A 21,936-nucleotide genomic window follows, 5' to 3' on the forward strand; every position below is an offset into this window, starting at 1 on the left:
TACCAGCGCTTAAACCCACGTTTTCCACCGCGCTCGAGGTGCTATCTCGGTTTTAACACGCAATAAAGCGGCGCCCTTCAGCCCCTGGACACCAATGTACACCATTTTTAAGCGCCCTGTCGGCGCTATAAAGACGTCGTAGGAAACAATGGAGGCCAGTCTCGACTCTGTTCCCCCACGGCGTTAACTGTAACTTAATTTCCACCGACGACGGAGGCTGTTGTTCTCACTGGAATATCTAGCAAACCCGGGGGCCTATTTTTGTAGCACAGAAATGCGTTAGAAGCTCTATCATCGGCGGCTGTTCTTCCTTGACCCGTCGCGAAGTCGAACGGTCGTTGCCTGTCAGCGTTTCATCGAGCGATCTTAATTCGCTGTCGGGCCTCGACACGATCCGGAATTATCTGTCACGCGTGGCCGCCACGGAACACGGTCGTGGCTATTTGAGTGGGAAATTACACATAGAACGCCGAGAACAAGCTGATTCGAACGAATTTATCACAAGAAAACTATTAAATAAATCATTATGAAACTTTCAATACTTTGTACTTATCGTATAAAGTTGCAAAAATTTTATTTTTTGGATGTACAGTAAAGACACCATGAGAGTTTGAAACTCGGGACCGCTTCAAAACTTTTACGGTGCATCGGTAATCGTTTCAACACCTCACAAATCTGTTTTTTGCCCGAAGTCTGAGCCTCGATAACAAAGGAGGGGGAAGGGGCAATAAATTATGCACTTGACAGATTCCACGCCCTCCGCCCCTCAGTTATGGCAATGAAGTAGAAACTCCCACGAGGAACATCCCATCCAACTCTCATGGAACTGTTATTGTATTTTGTTTTTTTACTGAAATTGATGATACCAAAGGGTCCAATGAGTATAATAATGCATAAAACTAATTTTCCATGGTTTATAATAAGTTGATGCGAGCTTTTTCGAAAATGAAGGAAATTTTTTTGTTGACCACTTAAGCTACCAAAGGATTCTGGACCATTGTGCGATCGCCTGTACAGATCATAATAAGTCCACAGTTTTCTCATATATACAAGCCCTGATAGGACCTGCAAAGACATACACTCCCGCTCGCATTAGGGTACTTATCGAATATGCAATAAATGTTATATATCATTAAGAAATTACTGATAGTCTGAAGTAAATGAGTCGTTCAGAGGCTAAAGTCACCAACTCCACTTTCTGAATTTTTTCAAAATTTTGTGCGAAGGCACTTGATTGTCGCTCAACTTTGTATGATTCAAATAAATTTCTTTGATAATTTTTGTGGACTTAATCACCTCGGCAGATTAACGGCCATCTATTATTTAGGGGATATTGGAGCTCGATGGGCAACGTCTGTGCTACCACGAAGTAACAGACGTGGCCTAAAATAATTCACCTTTCGAAATATCAGATTTTCTTCATATAGACCAAGTGTCCTCATACTTATGAGCGACAGTGTACCTGTGCAAGCATACCTGACAGGTCTATCGAAGCTTGTGTAGCCGGGTTTAAAGACGTTCAGATCGATAGCTCTCCGGTGCCGCGACGGATGGCTTTGCGCCAGACTCGGTCACGTCTGTTTTGTTGCAGTTCTTAACGTTGTACACCGCTGCCAACGTCCCCTCTTTCTGTTCACCACTCACCCCCCTGCCCCTCGTTGCGATACGATGTTCTTTGAGCAACGCACCGCGACTGTTTTCACGGACTGCCCCCTGAATCGAACGGTTGACGAAGCGGCTGTCGTCGTCACGAAGGGAATCGTTTTGTCAAAGCCCTTCCATTGAATTCCCCGCCACCGAAATTCTTTCCCCCTAGGGCACCCCTTCCGAAACACGGGATGATCTGGTTCGTTGGGCAAAAAGATATTGTCGATGTCTCGGTGGCTGACCGATAGCCTTCGAGGTTTTCCCTTCGTCGAGGATCTGCTCTTATTCTCGTCAATGGAAAAATGAACCTTCCTATCCCTGTGATATATTATACAAGATGCTTTATAATGTGTGAATGTTATTTCAGAGACGAGTCGAGTACATGGTTAAGTAATGATAGCGATTATTAAAATTGCCAAGGGTCCGAATAGATTGTTGTTAGTTGATTAAAGTAGTCCCAGGTTTGAGTCCCAGTCTGGTACCCAATCCGCTGATTTATTATTCTCTTAGATATTTGTTATTTTAATTTCTTAAATATTTAATACTTTTGCTCAATGAAAGAATAATAACGGAGTTATACATAGATTAAATAAAGTGGTCACCTCTCTCCATGTTGCAGTTTAAAATCACACGCGGTAAAATTAACTTGCTGAAATAATCCAGCTGGAGGTGCAATTTTCCTCGTGGGAAATTTGAAATAAGTTACCTCGTGTGAGAAAATTCAGATGTTGCAATAACATTTTCGAAATGGTACGCACAGTAGCAGGGTGATATTTTCGTTACGTGTACAGTAAAGACAATATAGGTTAAGAATGTTCAATGTACAAAAATGAAATGCAAATAAAAGCCTATTTCAATGTATAATATAAGAATTTCAGTATAACAAAAATGTAAAAAAACATTTCTGAATATCCATAAAGCTTCTTATTAAATTCTGTCTAGAAATTCGCATATAAATCTAAATGCACAAAATCTACAGTGGAATAAAATCGCACTAAGAGAAACCGAATTAACTCACAAGAAATCTCTTGTCACATTCTTCCTTAGTTTTGTGTACCTTCTTTGTCTTTAAGATTCTCACATTTTATAAAATATTTTGTACAATTTAAAAGCTCCCCGAACTTCATATACACCGTAACAACAATGATACTTCTGAAACAAGTGAGAAAACATCAAGTAGTATTAATAAAATTGAAGATTGGTCATATAAACGTCACACATTCCTTCTTGCTGAAATTCTCGAAACGTGTTAAACTTTGTAATTTGATTTAATTCAATATCTATTTATACCTTCGTGTGAATTAACACGATTGCTAATGTCTCCGATGGGTTGATGCAACAATAAAATAAAATTAAAACTAAAAGAAAAAGCTCTCTGAATCACGTGTTTCCGCGAGAAGAGAATAAATCGTCCGCCAGAACGAATCCCAAGGAAGTGTCCTCGGCTAGAGGGGCTTTTACCCTTCATTAAATCGCTTGCTAACGCATCAGCAAATAGCAATCGGGAAAAGTAGTCGGAAAGGAGAATGGAGACTAAAAGGTACGGAACGATGAAGGAGAACGAAGGAAATATACGTGACACCGTTCTTGGAACCGGGTCCGCGGATCGCGTTACCACTTATTCATATTCATTGGGCGTCTCTGCTTTACACGGGCCATAAACCACCGACGGCGCTTTAACTGCCCGGCTGTGCTCTCGTACGGTTCGTACGTTTAAGTGAAAACGGTCAGTGCTTCGCCAGACGGGCTCGTGTTCGCTACGACGAGAACGACTTGTTTCGGCAGGAACCGCTCAGAAGGGTTTATCATCTGCGGCATTGTGAGGACGGTTGAATCGTACATTGTTACTTCCGTGAATACCGGTCGTTAAACCGTCGCTGACGGAGGACGTGATCGCGTGGCTTTATTCGCGGAGGTCGAGGTTCATTTATGTCGAGGAACACTGACTGATAATGATGGAAGCACGTTTATAGATAATATACTGGCGATAGAGGTATTACTTGGCTTTCTTCTGTATCACCAGTTACTGGACATTGGTGTATTGCCTATATTAATTTAAGGACGAAGCTCTTTCATTTGTAAATTGTGTCACTGGAGTATACCGATTCATATCTTTGAATAATAATCCTATAATATCAAAGAACGCATACTTAAACATATATCGTAAGTATCAAATATTATTTAGTTACAAACTACAACATGCCAAAGATATTGAATTTACGTTCTCACCTAATACAATTTCATCACAGACCCCCAACACTCCGCCACACAAAAAATAATATTCAAACATGAAAAATCAATTTACACCGTACACTACAATTTTCCATCACTCAATTCTCGATTTCACTTACAAACAATATAGAACTCGTGTTACCTACAAAACCCATCGCACAACGGTCGAACGACCAGCCGCGTCGAATTTTCCAAAAACTATCAAAAGTTCGTCGTCGCCCAGGCGCGTGTTCCATCAAACAGCAGTTATCCGACTGTACGTGACATTCTCTCCACGCTGTACCCTATCACAGAAAAAAAAAATCAAATGACAAATCACCAAACACTCGGTGACGCAGCCTCGACGTCGAATCATCGACGAGAGCGGTTGCACGACAGGGGTTCGAGACCATCGTCGAATATCGATCGCAATTATACGGTAATAATGCCGTCCCGCGGCCGTGCAATTTTCCTCGCGGGTCACCGAGCCTCGCGTTCGATAAGGGCGGCGTTGATAAGGGAACGGGCACACGTCGCTCGTTTCTAATCAGCCAGAGGATTTTATTGGTCCACCACCCCCATGGTTCGACGGCATCGAGAAGCCAGATAACACGCCGCTGAAGGGGTCGACGTCGACCAGAGGGGGTTGGCTGGTCGGTCGGTTGGGGGTGGCGTGGCTAATAGTGTTTAAAGGGGTTGCGTGCGGCGCCGTAGGTGAATGGCGCCAGGATGTCTAAGCGCCAACGGGACGAGCGTTACCAAGGTATGCGTCATTCGGCCACTCCGAACGGCGAGCAGGAGGGTAGAAAAGAAAATAGGTACAAGCATCCTTCTGTGCGAAAGCCAATCCACCTAACCAGCCAGGCCCGTACGCGCCCCCCTTCCCACTGGTAAACGCTATTGTCGAGCGCCGAAAGAACGGAAAGGCCAATTGCCATCGAACGAGATCGTTCGTAGCCTTGTTCGACGAAAACGAACGGAAGGGGAAACGGATGAGAAAAAAGCGGAAGCTCTTGTTCTCCGATTTAACCACCCCTCAACCCCGTCCCTGTTATCGTTACCCGTCGATCTGTGACTTCCCCCCATCGATTACCGGCCGAATCGAATGCTTCCGTGATTGACGCAGGCAATAGTGAAATTCGGATTCTCTTTATTATTTAGATGGGATTGGTGTAGTCGATCCCTTTCCACGATTGCGATGTAACTGAATGTAACGGTTCATGTGCTGAGGATTTGATGATGGGGATAGAATCGTTTTGTTTAAATATCGTTCGCCTTATTCCGCAATATTCTGTGGATATTAACGTGTCGGTAGCCAGACACAATTTATTTCGTTTTTTAAAGCATAAATCGTCGATAATATATGCGCTTAGTTGGTACAGGTTTTTTGTCTTATTTTAAATATTACACAAAAATTTTGAAACGGTATTTAAATAATCCAGCCTCTTTGCAATATTTCCACTACGACTTATACCGGGAATACTGAGTGAGTCATGTTGACTCACCTACCATTACAATATTTACAATAGATTACGAGAAAAGGTTAATAATCCCCGATTAAGAGGTTGTATATTATGGTAATTATTCTATTAACCCGGAAATACTAATCTATCCTGGAAATCTTCTGTAAATATTGTACTGTTAGGTGAGTCAATATGACTCACGTAAGTGTTCCCCTGTTAATATATCGAGCAACCATTTTGTAAAACGTCTTGCAGGGAATACCGACACGTGTCATCGATCCTTCCATTTTTAAATATTTGCACGCTTCTTATTCGTCCACACTATAAATTCTCCGATCGATACTGTGCAGTCTTGCATAGCGTTCGACATCGTTGACTCCCGTGACAACAAGCAACTTGCAATAATACAACATAATTTTATCCCATACTTGTATATTAAAGTAATTTACAAACGGGGTGTGTACGTCTTGGCCCAATTGCGCGAAGAAACAACGATCATGATCGCCATTCCTCGTTCGAAACGGAGACCCACGTGAGAGAAAAAGGAAAAAGGGGAAAAGGACGGCGTCAGACACCATTACCCAGAAAAATCTTGACCTTTTTCGGAGGGCTAAGCACGTTTTTCGAGCCGCCGTAAAGCTTAACGACCGCTTTTGAAATTGCCCCGGCCTTTTTTCGCCATAACGAGACACGGTACTTGATTCTTCGCACCCCATTCTCTATGGTCCGCCGTGCGAGAGACATTTAAGACCGTAACTCTATTGTTATGGGGGCGAACGGGGAGACGTGGAGGGGAGGGGGGCATCGACACCCGTAACCCACCCCCGCCAGGAGGATAAGCGCAAGACCGAGCCCGAATGAACGTTGAATTCCGCGAAAAGGGTGAACCGCGAGGGGCAAGGAATCACTTTATTTCTTGGCCCACGGAGAACCTTATCGCGGTGGACCGTGAACGGAAAGAATGGAACACGGTGCACGAGCCGAAAGATTCCGGTAGTATTATCTTGGATTATGTACCGTGAAATATGACACCCTGACGAGTACTGCTCTCCTCTGTTCATTGCCACAGACGCTGAAAACTGGAGATGTACTGGATATTCCGTTATTGCACATATGCAAAAATTCTGTTCCGGGCTTTCGACTTATTCTTACACAAAGAATCACCCGTTGTCGATAGTATCACTGTCCAAACGTACTACCACGTATAGTTCTCATTTCTTACAAAACGTGGAAACTTGGAAAAATCAGAAGTACAATGGTACCTAAAATGAAACTCGAAATTGGTTCTCCTTGGATTGGTTCTCCCTTAATTGAGTGCTTCGACGTTTAAATTGCCATGGTACGTTCGAACCCTGTCCCTCCCCCCCCCCCCGGGAAAATTGGTTTGCATTGCGTCACCCCGTTAAAAAATGACTGCCAACCCGTTCCAGCCGGGGGAATACTCTGTGGACTCGACCAATCGCGTTCAGTACTTATGAGATACGTGACCCTCGCAATTCCGAACAGCGGAGGAACGTGGCACAAGAGGTTGCTCCGCGCCCATGAAAGTTAATATTCCGTGGAAAGGACTTACGTAAGGACGTCGACGGAGGGAAAGAAAAAAAAACGTCGGGGAATTGGTGGGAAGGGAGAGAAAGAGAGAGAGGGAGAGAGAGAGATCTTCGACGGTGGTAAAAGGCCCCTTCGCCCCCTTAGACTTCACCTAGACTCCGTCGAGGAATCGATAGGGTGACTCATCGAGGGGCGGTGACGGAGCTCTCCCCCCTCCCTTATACCCTGTCCTCCTTGTTCACTCTTCCCCACGCCCTTCTCCATCCCCTCTTGACTCCCCCCACACCCCATCCGCCCCCACACTTCCGGTTCTAACGCCGAAAGCGTGTCCAAACTTTAAAACTTCCCGGTTCAGCCCCCCGTTCCGGTTCCTCTCGCAAGACCTCCTCGCTGCTTTCCTAGCGAAATAACGAAATGCACCCGCGGAAAGGCCGCGGGGCGGCGTCTGCTCGCGGAATTCGCTGATTCAGCCCCGCGACTTAATTCGCTGCACCGTAAAAAAAAGGGTTGCATTTACTCCAGCTGGGTTTTTTTAATACCCCCGTACTCTGCAATGCGGATCTTAAAGGGGACTGTATGTACGTAGATTTCTGAGACGAAAAATTATATAATTGGAGAGTAATTTGATTGCTATTGAAGAGAAATGTTGAATTGGTATACTCACTTTAAGTGAATGTCACCTGGAGTATACATATAGGGTGTTTCTGAGCTAGTGGTACAACCTGGAGGGATGTGATTCTATATGAAAAAATAAGTCGAAAATGAAGACTAAAATTTGTTTGTATATTGCTCTGTTTCCAGAATAATTAAATTTCAAGTTGAACACTTCAGTAAGTAGAATGGGAATGTAATGAACAGACGCGATGACTAGGTTCTATTCAATTGCAGGCGTATCCAGTAGGTGTTAAAATTCAAATCTATCAAAAACGAAGCATCGTATGAAAAATTTTATTCTATATTTTCGACTTATTTTTGTATATAGAATCACCTCCTGTCGGGTTATTCCACCAGTCTGTAAACACCTTATATGAGATTATTAACTATCTGGAAATAATACTCAAGTTCCAAGTGGTATTAGTAATTTCTTATCATGATACCCTGTAATTGAGGATTCATTTTAATTTTTATTATAAACACTGTTCTAATAAGCGAAAGATTGTGAATTGCAGATAGCTACTTAATCGCAGAATTGAAACTGAAACGCAGCAATTTAACAGATGGGAAAGACTAGAAGGAGCCTTGAAAGTCTTCATCATTTCCCTGAGCCCCCTATTAGTATGAGTTCAGCAACGTACCCTGTCTTATATACTCGTTTTTCTTTGCCTTATCCACCGGAACTAACACGAAAGACAAGCTAAAAGTGTAAAGCCCTCCGTTTAGTTTCCTCCTTCTACTGTCTGGCTGCGCTCCCTACATGCAACTGCACTCCAGTCGGTCATACCTATAACGAGCATGCGGCAAGACGTCGTCGCCAGCCAATTTGTCGCACACAGAGGCGCCCTACCCTCGAGCTGAGTCATCCCTCGACCTCCCTACTGAATTAACGAAATCTTTCGGGCATTTTTGTCGGCCAAACGTTCCCAGTTCCTCGATACAATATAAATCACATATTAACGTAAGATTATCTTAATTAGTTATAAATAGACTGTGTAATTTTATGGAAATTACTGTATTGCGTTTTGCATATTCACATTTACGATAAATGCATACAATTCGCAGTCTAATTATAAATAATCTACGTAGGCGTAGAAATAAGATGTTGTATAGTAGTGTTAGACAAACTGGTAGATTGAATGCAAGCAACCCCTTTTTAATTAAGGGTAGAAACACAGTAGAAAGTTGTACTTTTCGTGGGCTGCAGTTCCGTAACTTTTTACAACTTTTTTCACATCTTTTTTCACGTCGACTACAGTCGTTTCATTTTCCACCGAGTCCAATTACATAACAAAAGATAACAATAGTTTCTTTTCTGAAATGTGTGCTTGCTTGAACTGCAGCCAAGAAACGTGCACGGAAAACGCCGATTGTGTCTGATTGGCCCTGCAGTTGTACGTGATTAAGTTACAGAAGCTTTAAAACTCGAGTAATGGAAAAATTACGTTTCTGGGTTAACTGTATCTCCGTTAAACTTCCTCCGTAGTTCCGTATCCAACTACAAAATCTGTATTCTGTACCTTCTAGGCTTTGCAACATCCACATCATTGTTACTCATACCAAAGAGAAAACAGACCTTGCAGATTCACGACTCTTCAATTATCCCACCGTTTTCACTTTGAATAATTACATTCACAAAAACAAACAAGAATACCTACAATATACCCGTTTCTCAGATTCAACAAAGAGTCTCTCGATACCTACGATAACCACTCTTCACCTACCCCGCTGTCGTTTCACTCGAATAATTAGACCCTCAAGGAAACATCCGGTTAATCGATTATTGACGATCGTTCCACTGTTTCGAACAGTTCCAAGAGCCTCTTCTTTCCACGCAACTTTTCCACCAGCTGCCAGCATCAGCGGAACAAAACTCTTCGCCGAACTTCCGACTCTTCCCACCGTGTCTGGAACTTCGAACTTACGCTTGTCTCTTCGGGCTTCTTTCGAACGAAATAACGAGATGCATTCGAGGGAACACGACCGACCATCCCCGAAAACCGGGTCCAAACTTTATCCACTGTTGGGTTGCATATAACGCAACTGGACAACGCCGCTGCGGGCCAATTTCTCGCCCTTGGCCTCCCCTATCGGTGATTCATCCCTCGGCACTTCCTTCAGACTCGTCGTCGAAGTTTCGTCGAATTTCAGGCTAATTATGAGCTCGGTGTCGTTGGAAGAAAATTCAACGGGGGAACTTTTCGTGCCTCTAGTCCGCTGTAAGTGAGCATCGCGAAATAGGAAGTTTGATCGCGTGAATTCCAGCGTTGTTAGTCACGAGACCCTCGATGAATGAATTCTCGATCCGTCAGTGTCGGACAGGAACAGAGGGAAAGCCGATTACCCTCTTGTTCGTCACGGGAATATGACTCGAATCACGACGGTCGATGGACGGTAAAAGTGGCGAGGGTCGTAACAAACGTCGAATTAGCCGAAAGAGGTGACACGTCAAAGGGACACGGGGGAAAAGTTTCATTCCGACTATTTCGATGGGTTTAATTGACCCTGCCATGAATGACACCATTGTGCTCCCGAGGACCTCGTGAACAGTGTGAACGGAGATTCGTATCTGTAAAAATGATAGATTTTTAATCGATTGACCCGCCCTAACGATCCTTTTAATTTTCTTCTCACTGCGGTTCTAATAGAAAGTCAACACGATTCTCGAATAATTTTTTATTAAGTGTAATACGTAGGGATATCAAAAGTTTGCAAAATGAAACTGCCATTTTGCTTTACAAAGTCACAGTGTGAAAACGACGAATCTTCAGAGTAAAGTGTTATTTACTGAATTCCAGAATTTTCTTTTAGTACTCGATTTTCTACTGTCTAATTGCATTTGTTTGCGAGAAGTCGTTTTTTAAATAATAGAAAATCTGAACTTCGAGATACATGCAACAAAGAATGTTTCCTTCTATAGAATTTGGGGAGGTTACCTGCAAGGTTTGAAAGGGGTGGAAATATAGAATGCGAAATTGCATCGATAATAAAGGATCGTACATAGAAAGATAAATTTCCTCCGATTAATAATACGTCTTTAATTAAAATTTTCGAACAATTTGAGAACCCCACTTTCCCACAGATTGTAACCTTGTATCCGATTGGAGAGAGACCGGTCCGTAAAGGAATATATTGCTTTCGCCCCCAAAGAATTTAATCCGCGCACATCGAAGCGAGACAACACAAACACGCGCGCACGTTACCCCCCGCAAATACTTTTTCGGGTAGAAAGAACGAATCGCGTTGTAACACACAGGCGTCCCTTTGACCGAAAGAAGGCGGTCGTGTTCTCGAAGCACGGAAAGGGGCAGGGGGGAGGACTTAAAGCTAGCGGTTGAATCAATACCCGGGAGCAGGAGGGAGATAGGTAGACGGTGAGGAGGATAGGAGTGTCAAGGATAGAAGAAAGGAAGGAAGGAAGGAAGGAAGGGACAAAGGAGGCCAAGGAGATTCGACTTAGCACCCACACTGACACGCACGGTTCCACGGATGCCTATGTGTGCATACACACCAGCGTGTATCCCAGCGCGTATACACACCCGATAGCTTGTCGATAACCGCTCGCGGAGCTTCTTGGCGTCGTTTCATGATTATCGGGAAGAACGATTTTTTTGTTTTGGTTTCTTTTTTACCAATATGACCGATTGCGTCCGCTCGGTATGGACACGCTGTGTCGGTTTCTGTGCAACGTTCTTCTAGCGACTGTCGTCTTGTTCAGGAGCATCAGTGAGTAGAACACGATCCACAATCTCGGTGTATCTCTGTCCACCAGGCGCTTCAACTACATTCTGCTGCTTCTACGACTTTCGATCTATCGCGATCCGATCGGTCAACAGTTTTTTTTTTTTAAACAATACAAGTACCGTCAATTTATATACAGGATGTCTTATGCAACTGGACCATGTCACAACGTTAACGCGGTAGAAGTAAGACAAATTTTCATTAGGAAAAATTAAACGATTTCGAATGGTACATTGCGTGGGACATGTGTCTTTCGAGAGTGGAATTTTTCTTAGACTTTAAGGTCATCTCCATTTTTTTAAATGGAACTGTACATATAAATTTGCTTACCTTTATAATTTATCCACTTTACTGCTCTAACCCAGACTGAATCTACACTTGATGGACAACATATAGCGAACTTGTAAAATTGGTTACAATAGCCGTAACAACCCCTTATTGAAATTCAAAGCCAGGTAGTTCTCGAAGCTCATTCAAGACCATAGGAATCGTCGCTACTTTAATGCAGTTCCCATCGCGCTCTCAGTACAACAAATTTGCTCTGATTGCTCTAAACCTTAAGCTTAACTACCATTCACAGGTGTGAGCGTATTCAAGGCGCAAACTATAATCCGGTTAACCCTTAGCATACCAAGGTGGGGTCACTCAAGAAACCCAAGACATCTTTTTCGATGCCTATCGATAACTGCTAGAAACTTTTCAAACCAGTAAAATAATTGAATAAAATCACTTGCAATTATTTCAATTATTGCATTATATCAATACGTCCTCCAGTCTTCGTCATTGTGCATTGTAGCGTGATATCTTCTGGGTATCCTATCCACTAACTTCTCAGTATATTCTCGAATTTGTTAGATTAGTTATTTAAAGTCCATATAATTTTTTTCTCAAGCTTTAGCATCATATATCCCCATTAATTTTCAATTGAATCATCATCGAGCAATCGTAACGCCAGTCCACGACTTGGGTACAGTTTATTGCTTCCACTGTGCAAACAGATAGCTTCAATGTTTCGGGTCATTGTCTCGCCAGCAATGTTCCTACGCGCTCTATTATTAATTCCAATAAATCGAATTCTTAATGGTGTTGCATGGCTTATGGTACAAACATACGATAATACACACACAACGATATAAAAAAATCATGGAGTCCTTTAAGAGTCCACAGAATAAATCATCCCCCCCTGGTATGCTAAACGGTTAATTCTCGCCTCCTGAAAACCGTGTTGCAGCTAGTTAATTCTACGTGTTCGCTACATCTTGTCCACGAACTACATCCCAAACTACCTGACAGACCTACTAATCCTAATTCCTGTTCTCGAATCGTTTTCCAGAGAACGGTCTGCTCTCGTTCGAGAACCCAAACTACCACTTGGATCCGGCCCGGCTGGACGACGCGTTGAACAGCAACGGGAACGGCAGCTCCCTGTACGATGAGCTCTATCAGGAGTTAGTCAGCAGCGGTGGCCGTGGCGGCGAAGTGACCGGCGGCGGCGGCGACAGAAGCGGCGAAGTGACCGGCGGCGGCGGTGGCGGCGGCGGCGGTGGGGGTGGAACGAGGGCGCAGGCACGCAGAACATACGCTACCCTGGATCCCGGCAGCATGGGGGTTGACGTCACTCAAGGTCCCCTCACCCGGGACACGGTGACGGAGGACGCGCCGGACAATTCGGACAACCATAACCTAGGGTGAGTACCGTTCGTTTTCGTCCCGACATTAAACGGATCACGTTCGACGGCCGACCCAGGCGAAATAGGCGACGTGACCGCGGTTCGATTCCTCGTGGACGTGCCACGACGAGTAATCTTTCCGGGGAAACTTTCTTGGTACCATATACGTATATATATGAACGCTCTATGCATTCGAAACCGCGAATAGAACGACGCAGGGATTACAGTTCGGTTCTTGGTTTTCCTGTGAATCCAGTTTTACCGGGATTGAGACATTGTGTTCTTAGCCCCCCCGGTAGAACGTGCTCCGTATAGTGTCCGGAATAGCGATGCACCGGCAAAGGTGTCCCTGATATCCTAATGGAATTGTTAGGTACCCACGGAAAGTTCTGCCCTTGTAACGTCCATATTTTCCAATGGGAAACCGTGAAATATTATGCGAGGGACATTGACAAATCGTCGGTATCGCGATAGTTGGTTGTGTGGAATAAGAGCCGCCGTGGGAACGATTAATTTTGTGGGGAATAGATGTTATCTGCTGGAGTAGAACTTTCCGTGGGTATAATGTTTTCGTAGAACGGTATCGTTGCGTGGAATAGAAGAAGTGTAAGTCGTGTAAAACGGAAGATGCATAAGGATAACACGACCTTGACTGAACGTGACCAATGAAGGTCCTTGATTCTACTTACGTCCTACGAATCGACGATGATGACGGTGACTTTGGAAACGTTAATAATGACGGATTTTTTTTAATATCATTAGTAATTAGCGTGGTATTTATGTGGATCATTTTAAATAGGAGATTTAATAAGGATAAAACTATTATATTCCCTACAGGATGTTTCATAAAATGTGGATCGATTGTCGACAGTAAATATAACATACAAAACTTGAACTACAAATTAAATTGTATAATATTGTAATCTACGTAATACACAGGGTGTCCCTGGTTGGCAACCACGTCTCATGAAGCATCCTGTGCACGGAGTACACGAAACGGCGGAAGAAGTCGTAGAATAGATCGTCGCCCCGTCCCCAAAAAACAGTTTCGGCGGAGAAAAAAATACGGGGGAGGGTCTCTTTCGAACCCTGGCATGTCGGATCTAATATCCGCCAGGCGAAGATGAAAATATCCGCGATTTATATTCGTCCCCGTAACCGTCCGGCCATTCTCTTCGGGATATTTTTATGCTTTTGCTTTTAAACATGAGCCGGTCTCTCGATGCCCTTCTACCCTGAATTCCCTTTATCCCAGCAGAACATAGATATTCCGAAGGAGGGAGGTGGTGGTTCCCTCCTAGAATCGCGGAGAAGTGGAATAAACGAGAAATCGGCTTCGAGAACCGAATTCGAACAGCCGTCTCCCCTACTCCCTGGTAATATAAGGTCCAGCCACCTAGAGCCATTGATAAAACTTCCGAGTTGGACCTCATCGAGATACCGCATAAAATTTCAATAAATCCGGATCCGTGAAACGGGGGGAGGGATCCTGGACAGAAGGAACGAATGGCCGATGCTACAAGCCAGTTCGAACTTATTTCCGGCTGTTACACGCTCCCTATCCCCCCCACTATCCAGTATTTGTCCAGCCGGTCGAAATTCTCCTTTCAGTTCGTACATTCTCGTGGAACCCCTTTTGTCTCTCGTACCTGTTATCGAGCCCCTTCCGAACGACTCGAGCCGCCTTAAAAAGAATCGGGGCCTTTTCTTTCTCCGAATATTGGACAAAATGGCGATTACGAGTGGATGTCGCAGGTTGAATATAATAATGGGGGATGGGAAGTTAAAGTTCTTACTTCCGAGTGTATAGTCGATTTGATATCGAGGAATGTTGTAAATTAATACTGTCAAGTCCGTTTTAACAAAGTATGAGTTTGACAGGTTCCACGTCCCTCCCCCAGTGGTGGTGATAATACCTGGACAATAATCGTGTAGAAAAAGCCAGACAATAATCGAGAGGCATCTGTATATTGATTGTTCCTGCCTACGAATGCACCTGTTCCTTAGTTTAGTCTCCAGGACTAAACAAGTAATTCTGCCTATTTTGTTGATTCGAAAGCAAACTGCTATAAACAATCGAAAACAACGAGATTATTGTCTACAAGGAAGAAGATCCGTTACCGATCGACGCGATACGTCGAGCTCAATGTTCCCCATTACCCAGTGAATTAAGATTTCCGGGCGGTGGGGCAAACGCATTCGGACAGGAACGGGCAACTTCGAAAGACGATTGGAAGTTCCTCGTGACAGTTACAGAGTCTCCCAGTCGCGATTGTTCAACGGCTCGGAATTCCCCCTCACCCCATGGATTCCATTTCTGGTTCACGCGTCGAGTTTCATCGTCCCGAGGATCTTTTGTCGTCGATGTTTGGAATTACCGGATTCCTCGTCCCAGCTCGTTAATCTTGCAAACGAGATTTTCGGAAGGTCCGAACGATTGGCTCTCGCCGATTGTTAGTCGCTCCGATCCACTCTCCGTTAATGTCGAAATTAGATTACGCGAGACTCCTGTAATTAGTTTCCGCTGTCCTGTTCCCTTGTTATTCGCCGTTAATAAACGCTCGGGATTGTTTTATCGGGAATGATTCAGAGGGATACGCAGCAGAGTGTTTTCATCCTCTGACGGTTTATTTTGGAACATATTTTACCATCCTTTTACTTTTTCTTACTGTACTGGAATTCTGAGCATGAGACGTGGGTGAATATTGGTAAAACCCACTGATTGGGTATTGTGTGTTTCGTGGAAAATGACTTCTAACCTCATCTTCATCGTCACATGTGAAACTTAGCAATGCATAATGTAGGCACGTGAGTTTATAATTGGTTTTTAATTCATTTGACAGATACCACTGTCATTAATGTTGCGTTAGACATCAGCTCGCATTTACACGTCTCGTTTTCTACTGAATCTTAATTTTACTACGTTGCAACTCTTGAATTACAAACAGTAAGGTATAGAAAAATTATTATGCAGGTTCAAATACCATTAAAAATTATTTCTATTACAAAACGTTTAAGCTACGTTTATTTATTGCACCTATTTCTTTATTACAAATCGTTCTTCATTTTTTATGGAAATATGACATTGTCCGAAAACCACGAAATTAAACCCATAAATTATTCCTTTGATCTAATCAATAAAAAGTTTCCGTAACCACATGTAAAATCTCGTAAGATGACGCGGCACTAGTATAGATAATGGCCCACGAATAGGTAGCCTCGGAATTCAAGCTATTTCTAATAGTTCAGTGAAAAAAATATTTTACATACATGGTGGACCAGAACAGGAGGTTATTCTACACGAAAAAGTAAGTCGTGATATATATAATAAAATTGATTCGTCTAATGCTTCGTTTCATTATATTCAATTTCTACTTACAGTCAGCACAAATACATACATATTAGACGTATTCTGAAACTCGATTATTTCAAAAACAAAATATCATACGAAAAAACTTTCTAGATTTTTAACTTATTTTTACATGTAGAATAAACTTCTGACCGGTTAGCTTATACCATACAAAAAAGTTTCTTGATTAAAAGTTCCACCGGTATTATGGTTACCGACTTAAGCACCTAGTATATCCCCTAAAAAAATTCAGAAGTTTAACTGCCCTCTGGTATCCCAAGACTTAAGCAGACGGGACAGGTAACTCCGGTTCGTTTGAGCACCGTCCGGTGGATCCATTCATTCATGTCCCGCGGATAATTGTCCGAGGCAAGGTGGGTTTAACGAGACGGAAGAAAATCGTAGATACGCTGCAGAAGCCGTCGATCGCACGTCTCATTCGGCCCGCGTTGAATCGAGATACCTTAATGGACACCCGTGGAACCGTGAACCTCTTCCAGCTGGATAATAAACTCCTCTCTTCTCGCCGTTCCATTTCGTCCGTCCCATCTTTCTCTTACCCGCCTCCCTCCCCACTGGTGCCCTTTTAGCTTCGTCTTTTTTCCTCGGGGGGCCGGAAATCCGGACGAGCATAAAAATGCAATTAAGGAAACGCCTGGCGTCTGGCGGAGACCTGCACACACCTCAACCCCTGAAAGGTGGCTGCTTCTTCTTCTTCTTCTTCTTCTTCCTCTACTTCCTCGTTTTTCAACCCCATCGTACTCTCACCCTTCATTACCCTCCTTTCATTTCTGTTTCCTGGGCACCCGTCCCTTTGGACCTGCCTAAATTCAGTCCACTGTTCCTTGGCTGGTTAAATGCCCGCAGTCTCTGGAAATAGAATGGATGAAACGCTGGTATCCAAGACCCCCGGGAGAGCCAAGAAACCTCCGGCAATTAGCGAGTCGAATGATCCCCGGTGAAAGAATTGAATGGACCGATCGACGAAATAGCGATGTTTCGTCGTCGAGTGTTTCTTTTATTCCTTTTGTGCATTCTAGTGTACCGTAAATAGATACGGTTCGCGGTCGTATTGATTGCAGAGGTTTGATGGATGAATTGGGAAGTGGTCTGTCTGATATAACTGGCACGCTCTAGAATCCGTCATTTTATCGATTTGGTGTATTAATATACTATTATCGTGGCGGTTAAATAGAGTCAGGCGAATGCAACATTTAGCGATGTATGGCCGAGTCAGAAAAGGTTACTGGATGATGGAAAATGACTATCAATTTCATTATGATTGTTCGTCTTTAACTGTATTATGTCTGTGAAGCGTTATATGGATTTGCTTCCAGATCTGCCTATTTTGAATTAAACGTTGATTAATAAGAGGGATGGAGACGTATCTGGTGTCTGTATATTTCAATTTCTGGACTCGATTGTTTAGATAATCTAGTATAACTTAGTGACTGTTTCAGTTATTTTTAAAGCGACATGATTCCCGAGTATTAGTACTTCGAATAAATTGTAACGTTCACATAGGTCACATACTTTTCACCACCTTTGTTACCTTACCCATGATACTTTAAGGCATACAATTTTCTTATTACTATACATTTTCCAAACAGTTTAAATAAATGTTACATTGAATTGAATTCGACGAGATTTGAACGTCGTGCAAAAGTTTAATCGACCATAAACCGTAGTTCTTAAACGACAACGAGAATCACGGAACGCGTTCGCAACACTCACAGAGTCGTTCGCAACGTGCTTCAGTTCGCAATTAATGTCTCTTCGAATCCCGTCGACCGCACGATCCAAACAAGGAGCAAAGTTTCAAGCTTTGCCGCGCTCCAGGATGGTCTGAACGCGTCATTATGACGCGAAACCGTAGGCATTTCTCCCACCGTGCCCGTTATTTCGATCCGCATTTCCCCGTGGCCAAAGTAAGGTAACGAAGCCATCAACGGACGACAATCCGTCGCGACTGATCGAATTTCTGTCGGGCGAGCCAGGTCGGAAAAGTGAATTTCCATGGGTCTGCGGGGGGGTCGGCCGCTTTTATCGCGCCGCAGCAACGTTAACTTCGTTTGCGCTGATGCGCCTGGAACGCACGCAACGTTACGTTGTTAGGCACTTGACGTGCCCGAGTAATTTCATGCTTCCGAGATAGCTTCTGCGTCACCGTTCATCTTCCCCCTGCCTCTACGGAAAATCGATGATCTAATAATGCACCTGATTATTCAGGGACCGGCTGCGGCAACTCACGTTTCAACGCCGTGAAATCTTTTTCCGGGAAGCTTGTTGGATAACTTCGTTTCGAAACTGCATTACAGCAGCTGCTGGAGAAACTCGGCGCAGAGGGATCTGTTGAGGATCTAAATGGCTCTGTTTGAGCAGCTGATAGAAGGGACAATTGGAAATTCAGGCGTCTATTCTAATGCGACAGGAGGATGAAGTTGATCCGGAATAGAAATCGAGATTTCTTCGATACGCTCGAAATGTTTGAATTACGAAGGATGACTTGTCGGATAGTAATAGATAGAAGTGTCTATGATAATTGTCCTCTTTTAATTCAAGTGTATAATGTTGTTTTGTACTTTCCATTGTCGTACGTAAATAAGAAGGGGGGGGGGGAGAGACCCGTCCAAACCGAGATTTACTATTATTTTTAATACTAGGCAGTCAAAATGACTAGTTAGTACGTTCTTATAACGATGACTAAAATGCTACTGCAACACGAAAGTGCAGAAATTAATTAATTTATAAATTTACATATTTTCAGTAGTTTGCATTATTTATCAATTCAACAGAAATAGATATACGTGCATCATTGGTAGTTCTAGCGTTAAAACGATTTTCAAAGCTGTCACAAAATTCTCCAAACATCCACAGTCAAGCTGCAGGAAATCCCAAGACAGGGTAACAGATCGAAAGGCATTCGGCTCGCTCGCAGACCATCCAATCGCAAAGTCGCACAAGTTTCCAACACAAGTTTGTCATTGCGATTGCAACGGAATCTGGTACCGTCCTCCGGCAAAAATGTATCAGAGCGAGCAGTCAGGTTCAATTTCGAGGATCGGCCACTTTGTCAGGCGGTGCGAAAAAAAAGGGACAACGGTGAAAAGCAGGGGAGGGGGTGAACACGAAGTCCTGTCTGGGCACGGAATGCCCCGATATTTCGTTCCAGCTCCTTCTTCCCCTCTCCTCTGTTGGATATTAGACGATAAGCCAGTGCGGAAGGGGCTCGAGGGAGGTCACGGCTGGAAACGAGGGAGCAACGATCGCGTGGCTCGGAGATTGAACTCAATCTAAACTTGCGACAAACTTCGCTCGTACTTCGCTCGTACTTCGCTCTATCTCTCATACTTCTGTCGAATCTCCGCCTACAATCCTTAACCTTGTTCCGCTTTGACGGGGCAACGGAAGCTCGAGGGATGGGTGACGTTAGGTACCTGAGGGCGAGCTGGTTACGCCGTCGTTGAATCGGGCGACAGTAGACGATCGATCAGGAGGTGATGGGTAGAAAGCAGGATGTTTCTGCTGCTCTTTGACGCCGGAGCAAAGGCAGGAATTCAAAGGATGAGAATTCGAATGAAGCTGGACTCGAAAGGCTGTCTTCCCTCCTTCTCGATGGCGAAAGGAGAACGGCAGGCTCAAACGATCCGAAGTACGAATCGGAGTTCCAGCTTGAAGGGTATGGTATCAATTAACGGTCGCTCGTCTTTGGCATCTGTCCTCGATCTCTTTAACGAGCTGTCTTTTTCCTGGTGATAGAAACGGAAAAGATGAGTCGGTAAATTCGTGCCAGAAGGTACACACGAAACCGTTGGAAATCGCGTTCCGCGGCTGACGAATCGTCGGAAAGTGAACATTTCCAACCAAACGGAAACTGGAGTCGATAACACGGGGGGAGGGACGAGAACAGGGTCACCTGGTTACCCTGTCCTGGTCGTGGATCATATTGAGTGGAGCACGTAACTGGAACTATTTCGATACTGCATAATTAATGATTTTAGTAAAAAATCGTTTAGATAATAGTTATATGGTTTCGAGGGAAGCATAATTTGACGTGATTAGTTTTTTTTAGGAGGATGCGTAGAGGACATGCGAAGGTCAAGTTTGTTTTTTTAAATGGAATCATATATTTTCTGTTACGTTACTCGATCCAGCTTGTAATTCTGAACAAAAAAGTTCGTATAAAAAGTCCATGAGTTTATGAGATAATTTGACTTCAATTATTCGAAGTGGCATACGTGGAACCACTGCGATACTTTCGTTTTCGATAACATCGAAGTGGTTCCAGTTACGTGCTCCATCGTGTATATTTTCGGGAAAGCGAAGGAAGGAACGAAGGAGGGATGGACGGGGCTTAATATATCCGCATTATTCTTCGTCCAGCGAAAAGCTGCACGGGCGAACCGCGCGAACGGTGGTGAGCACAGGCCAGGCAGAAGTAGATTAATGCAATCCGCATCAATCTCCATCGGGGTTGAAGTCTCGTCTTCCCTTCAGGAAACCGTCAGCCCCGTGGTTCGTATTCACTTACAGCAATTCGCCGTTATTATACCTCATTCTGCTCTCGTTTTTTCGACCAATCATCTCATCGCGTAGCCGCCTTCTGTCTTGGAGAGGGCTCCCCACAAATGGACCCGATTACTTTCGAGTGGCCACCGATATAAGACATTCTAGCAGCTGCAATTGAATTTTTATTACCAGCCCCTTCTTCTCTTCGGCATTGAGGAGTTCCGTGCCAGGGAGCTCGTTATCATTAGGCCCCTTCTACTCGACGATTTCCCTCGCTTTGGAATGGTCCTACGTTCGACGGATTGCGCTTTGGATGACGTTCAAGGTCGATGTAAGAAATAATAAGAGTTCTAGAAAGATTAGGTGTTTGTATTAAAGATAACCTTCTCCACAAGCATTTTAAATATTGAACTCCAACAGTTGATATTAATTTTGTGGTCTTCATAAGAGAAGAAAATGTAAGTGAATATAGAAATGGTAAATCTAAACTTCTTTTAATAAAGTTACTATAATTTATCTGTTACTGCTAACGCAATAAAGCTTCTACTACAGAACTTGAAATTCTGTCCAACTTTAATTTTTAAATATTAGTATTTAAAATTGCAAATTTGCATAAACTTTCACAGACTAGATATAAATAGGAGTGTTCAGAAACTTTTCGCTAGTAGTGCGTATCACGTACGAAATTTAATTTCGCGACTATAAAAGGATAATCTTTGATGACGTATCAAGCTCCGAAAGATTTTTCCGAGTGCACATATTCGTCGTTCCAATCGCGCCTCTCGACGAGATAACAGTCGCTGGTAGCGCGGAAACGAGGATCACCCGGGCGTCGCGGGAACGGCTTTTCATTTTTATTATCGCGTCGTTATTGTGCAGCGGCGTGTACGGGCCGCGATACCAGGGCCAGGACGAGCGCGCTTTTCAACGACAGACGCACCGCTCCGACCGTTGAACACGCGCATAATCGAGGGCCGTGGCACAAAGCGACGCCTCGTAACAGGCATGTCCCAGGTATTCCGATAAAGTCCATCGCCCTCCTACCCGCTCTCCCACCACGGGCCAGGCCCATTCAGGAAGTATAAACCCATAAGGAACGAGGACATCCCCTCTATTCGATGGGGTGGGTGCGAATTGCGGG

At 43.8% G+C, this 21,936-nt stretch overlaps 1 protein-coding gene across 1 annotated transcript in view; it reads left to right on the forward strand.

Moving 5' to 3' along the window:
- The window catches only part of LOC107190653 (amyloid beta A4 precursor protein-binding family B member 2-like), a 164,728-nt gene that overhangs the window by 69,111 nt on the left and 73,681 nt on the right, over positions 1–21,936 (forward strand). Inside the window, exon 2 of the mRNA XM_015579495.1 lies at positions 12,601–12,955. Within this exon, the coding sequence (XP_015434981.1) occupies positions 12,601–12,955 (355 nt within the window). The remainder of the gene's footprint in view (positions 1–12,600; positions 12,956–21,936) is intronic.

Source organism: Dufourea novaeangliae, unplaced genomic scaffold (assembly GCF_001272555.1).
Source record: "Dufourea novaeangliae isolate 0120121106 unplaced genomic scaffold, ASM127255v1 scaffold170, whole genome shotgun sequence".
Taxonomy (NCBI): Eukaryota; Metazoa; Arthropoda; class Insecta; order Hymenoptera; family Halictidae; genus Dufourea; species Dufourea novaeangliae.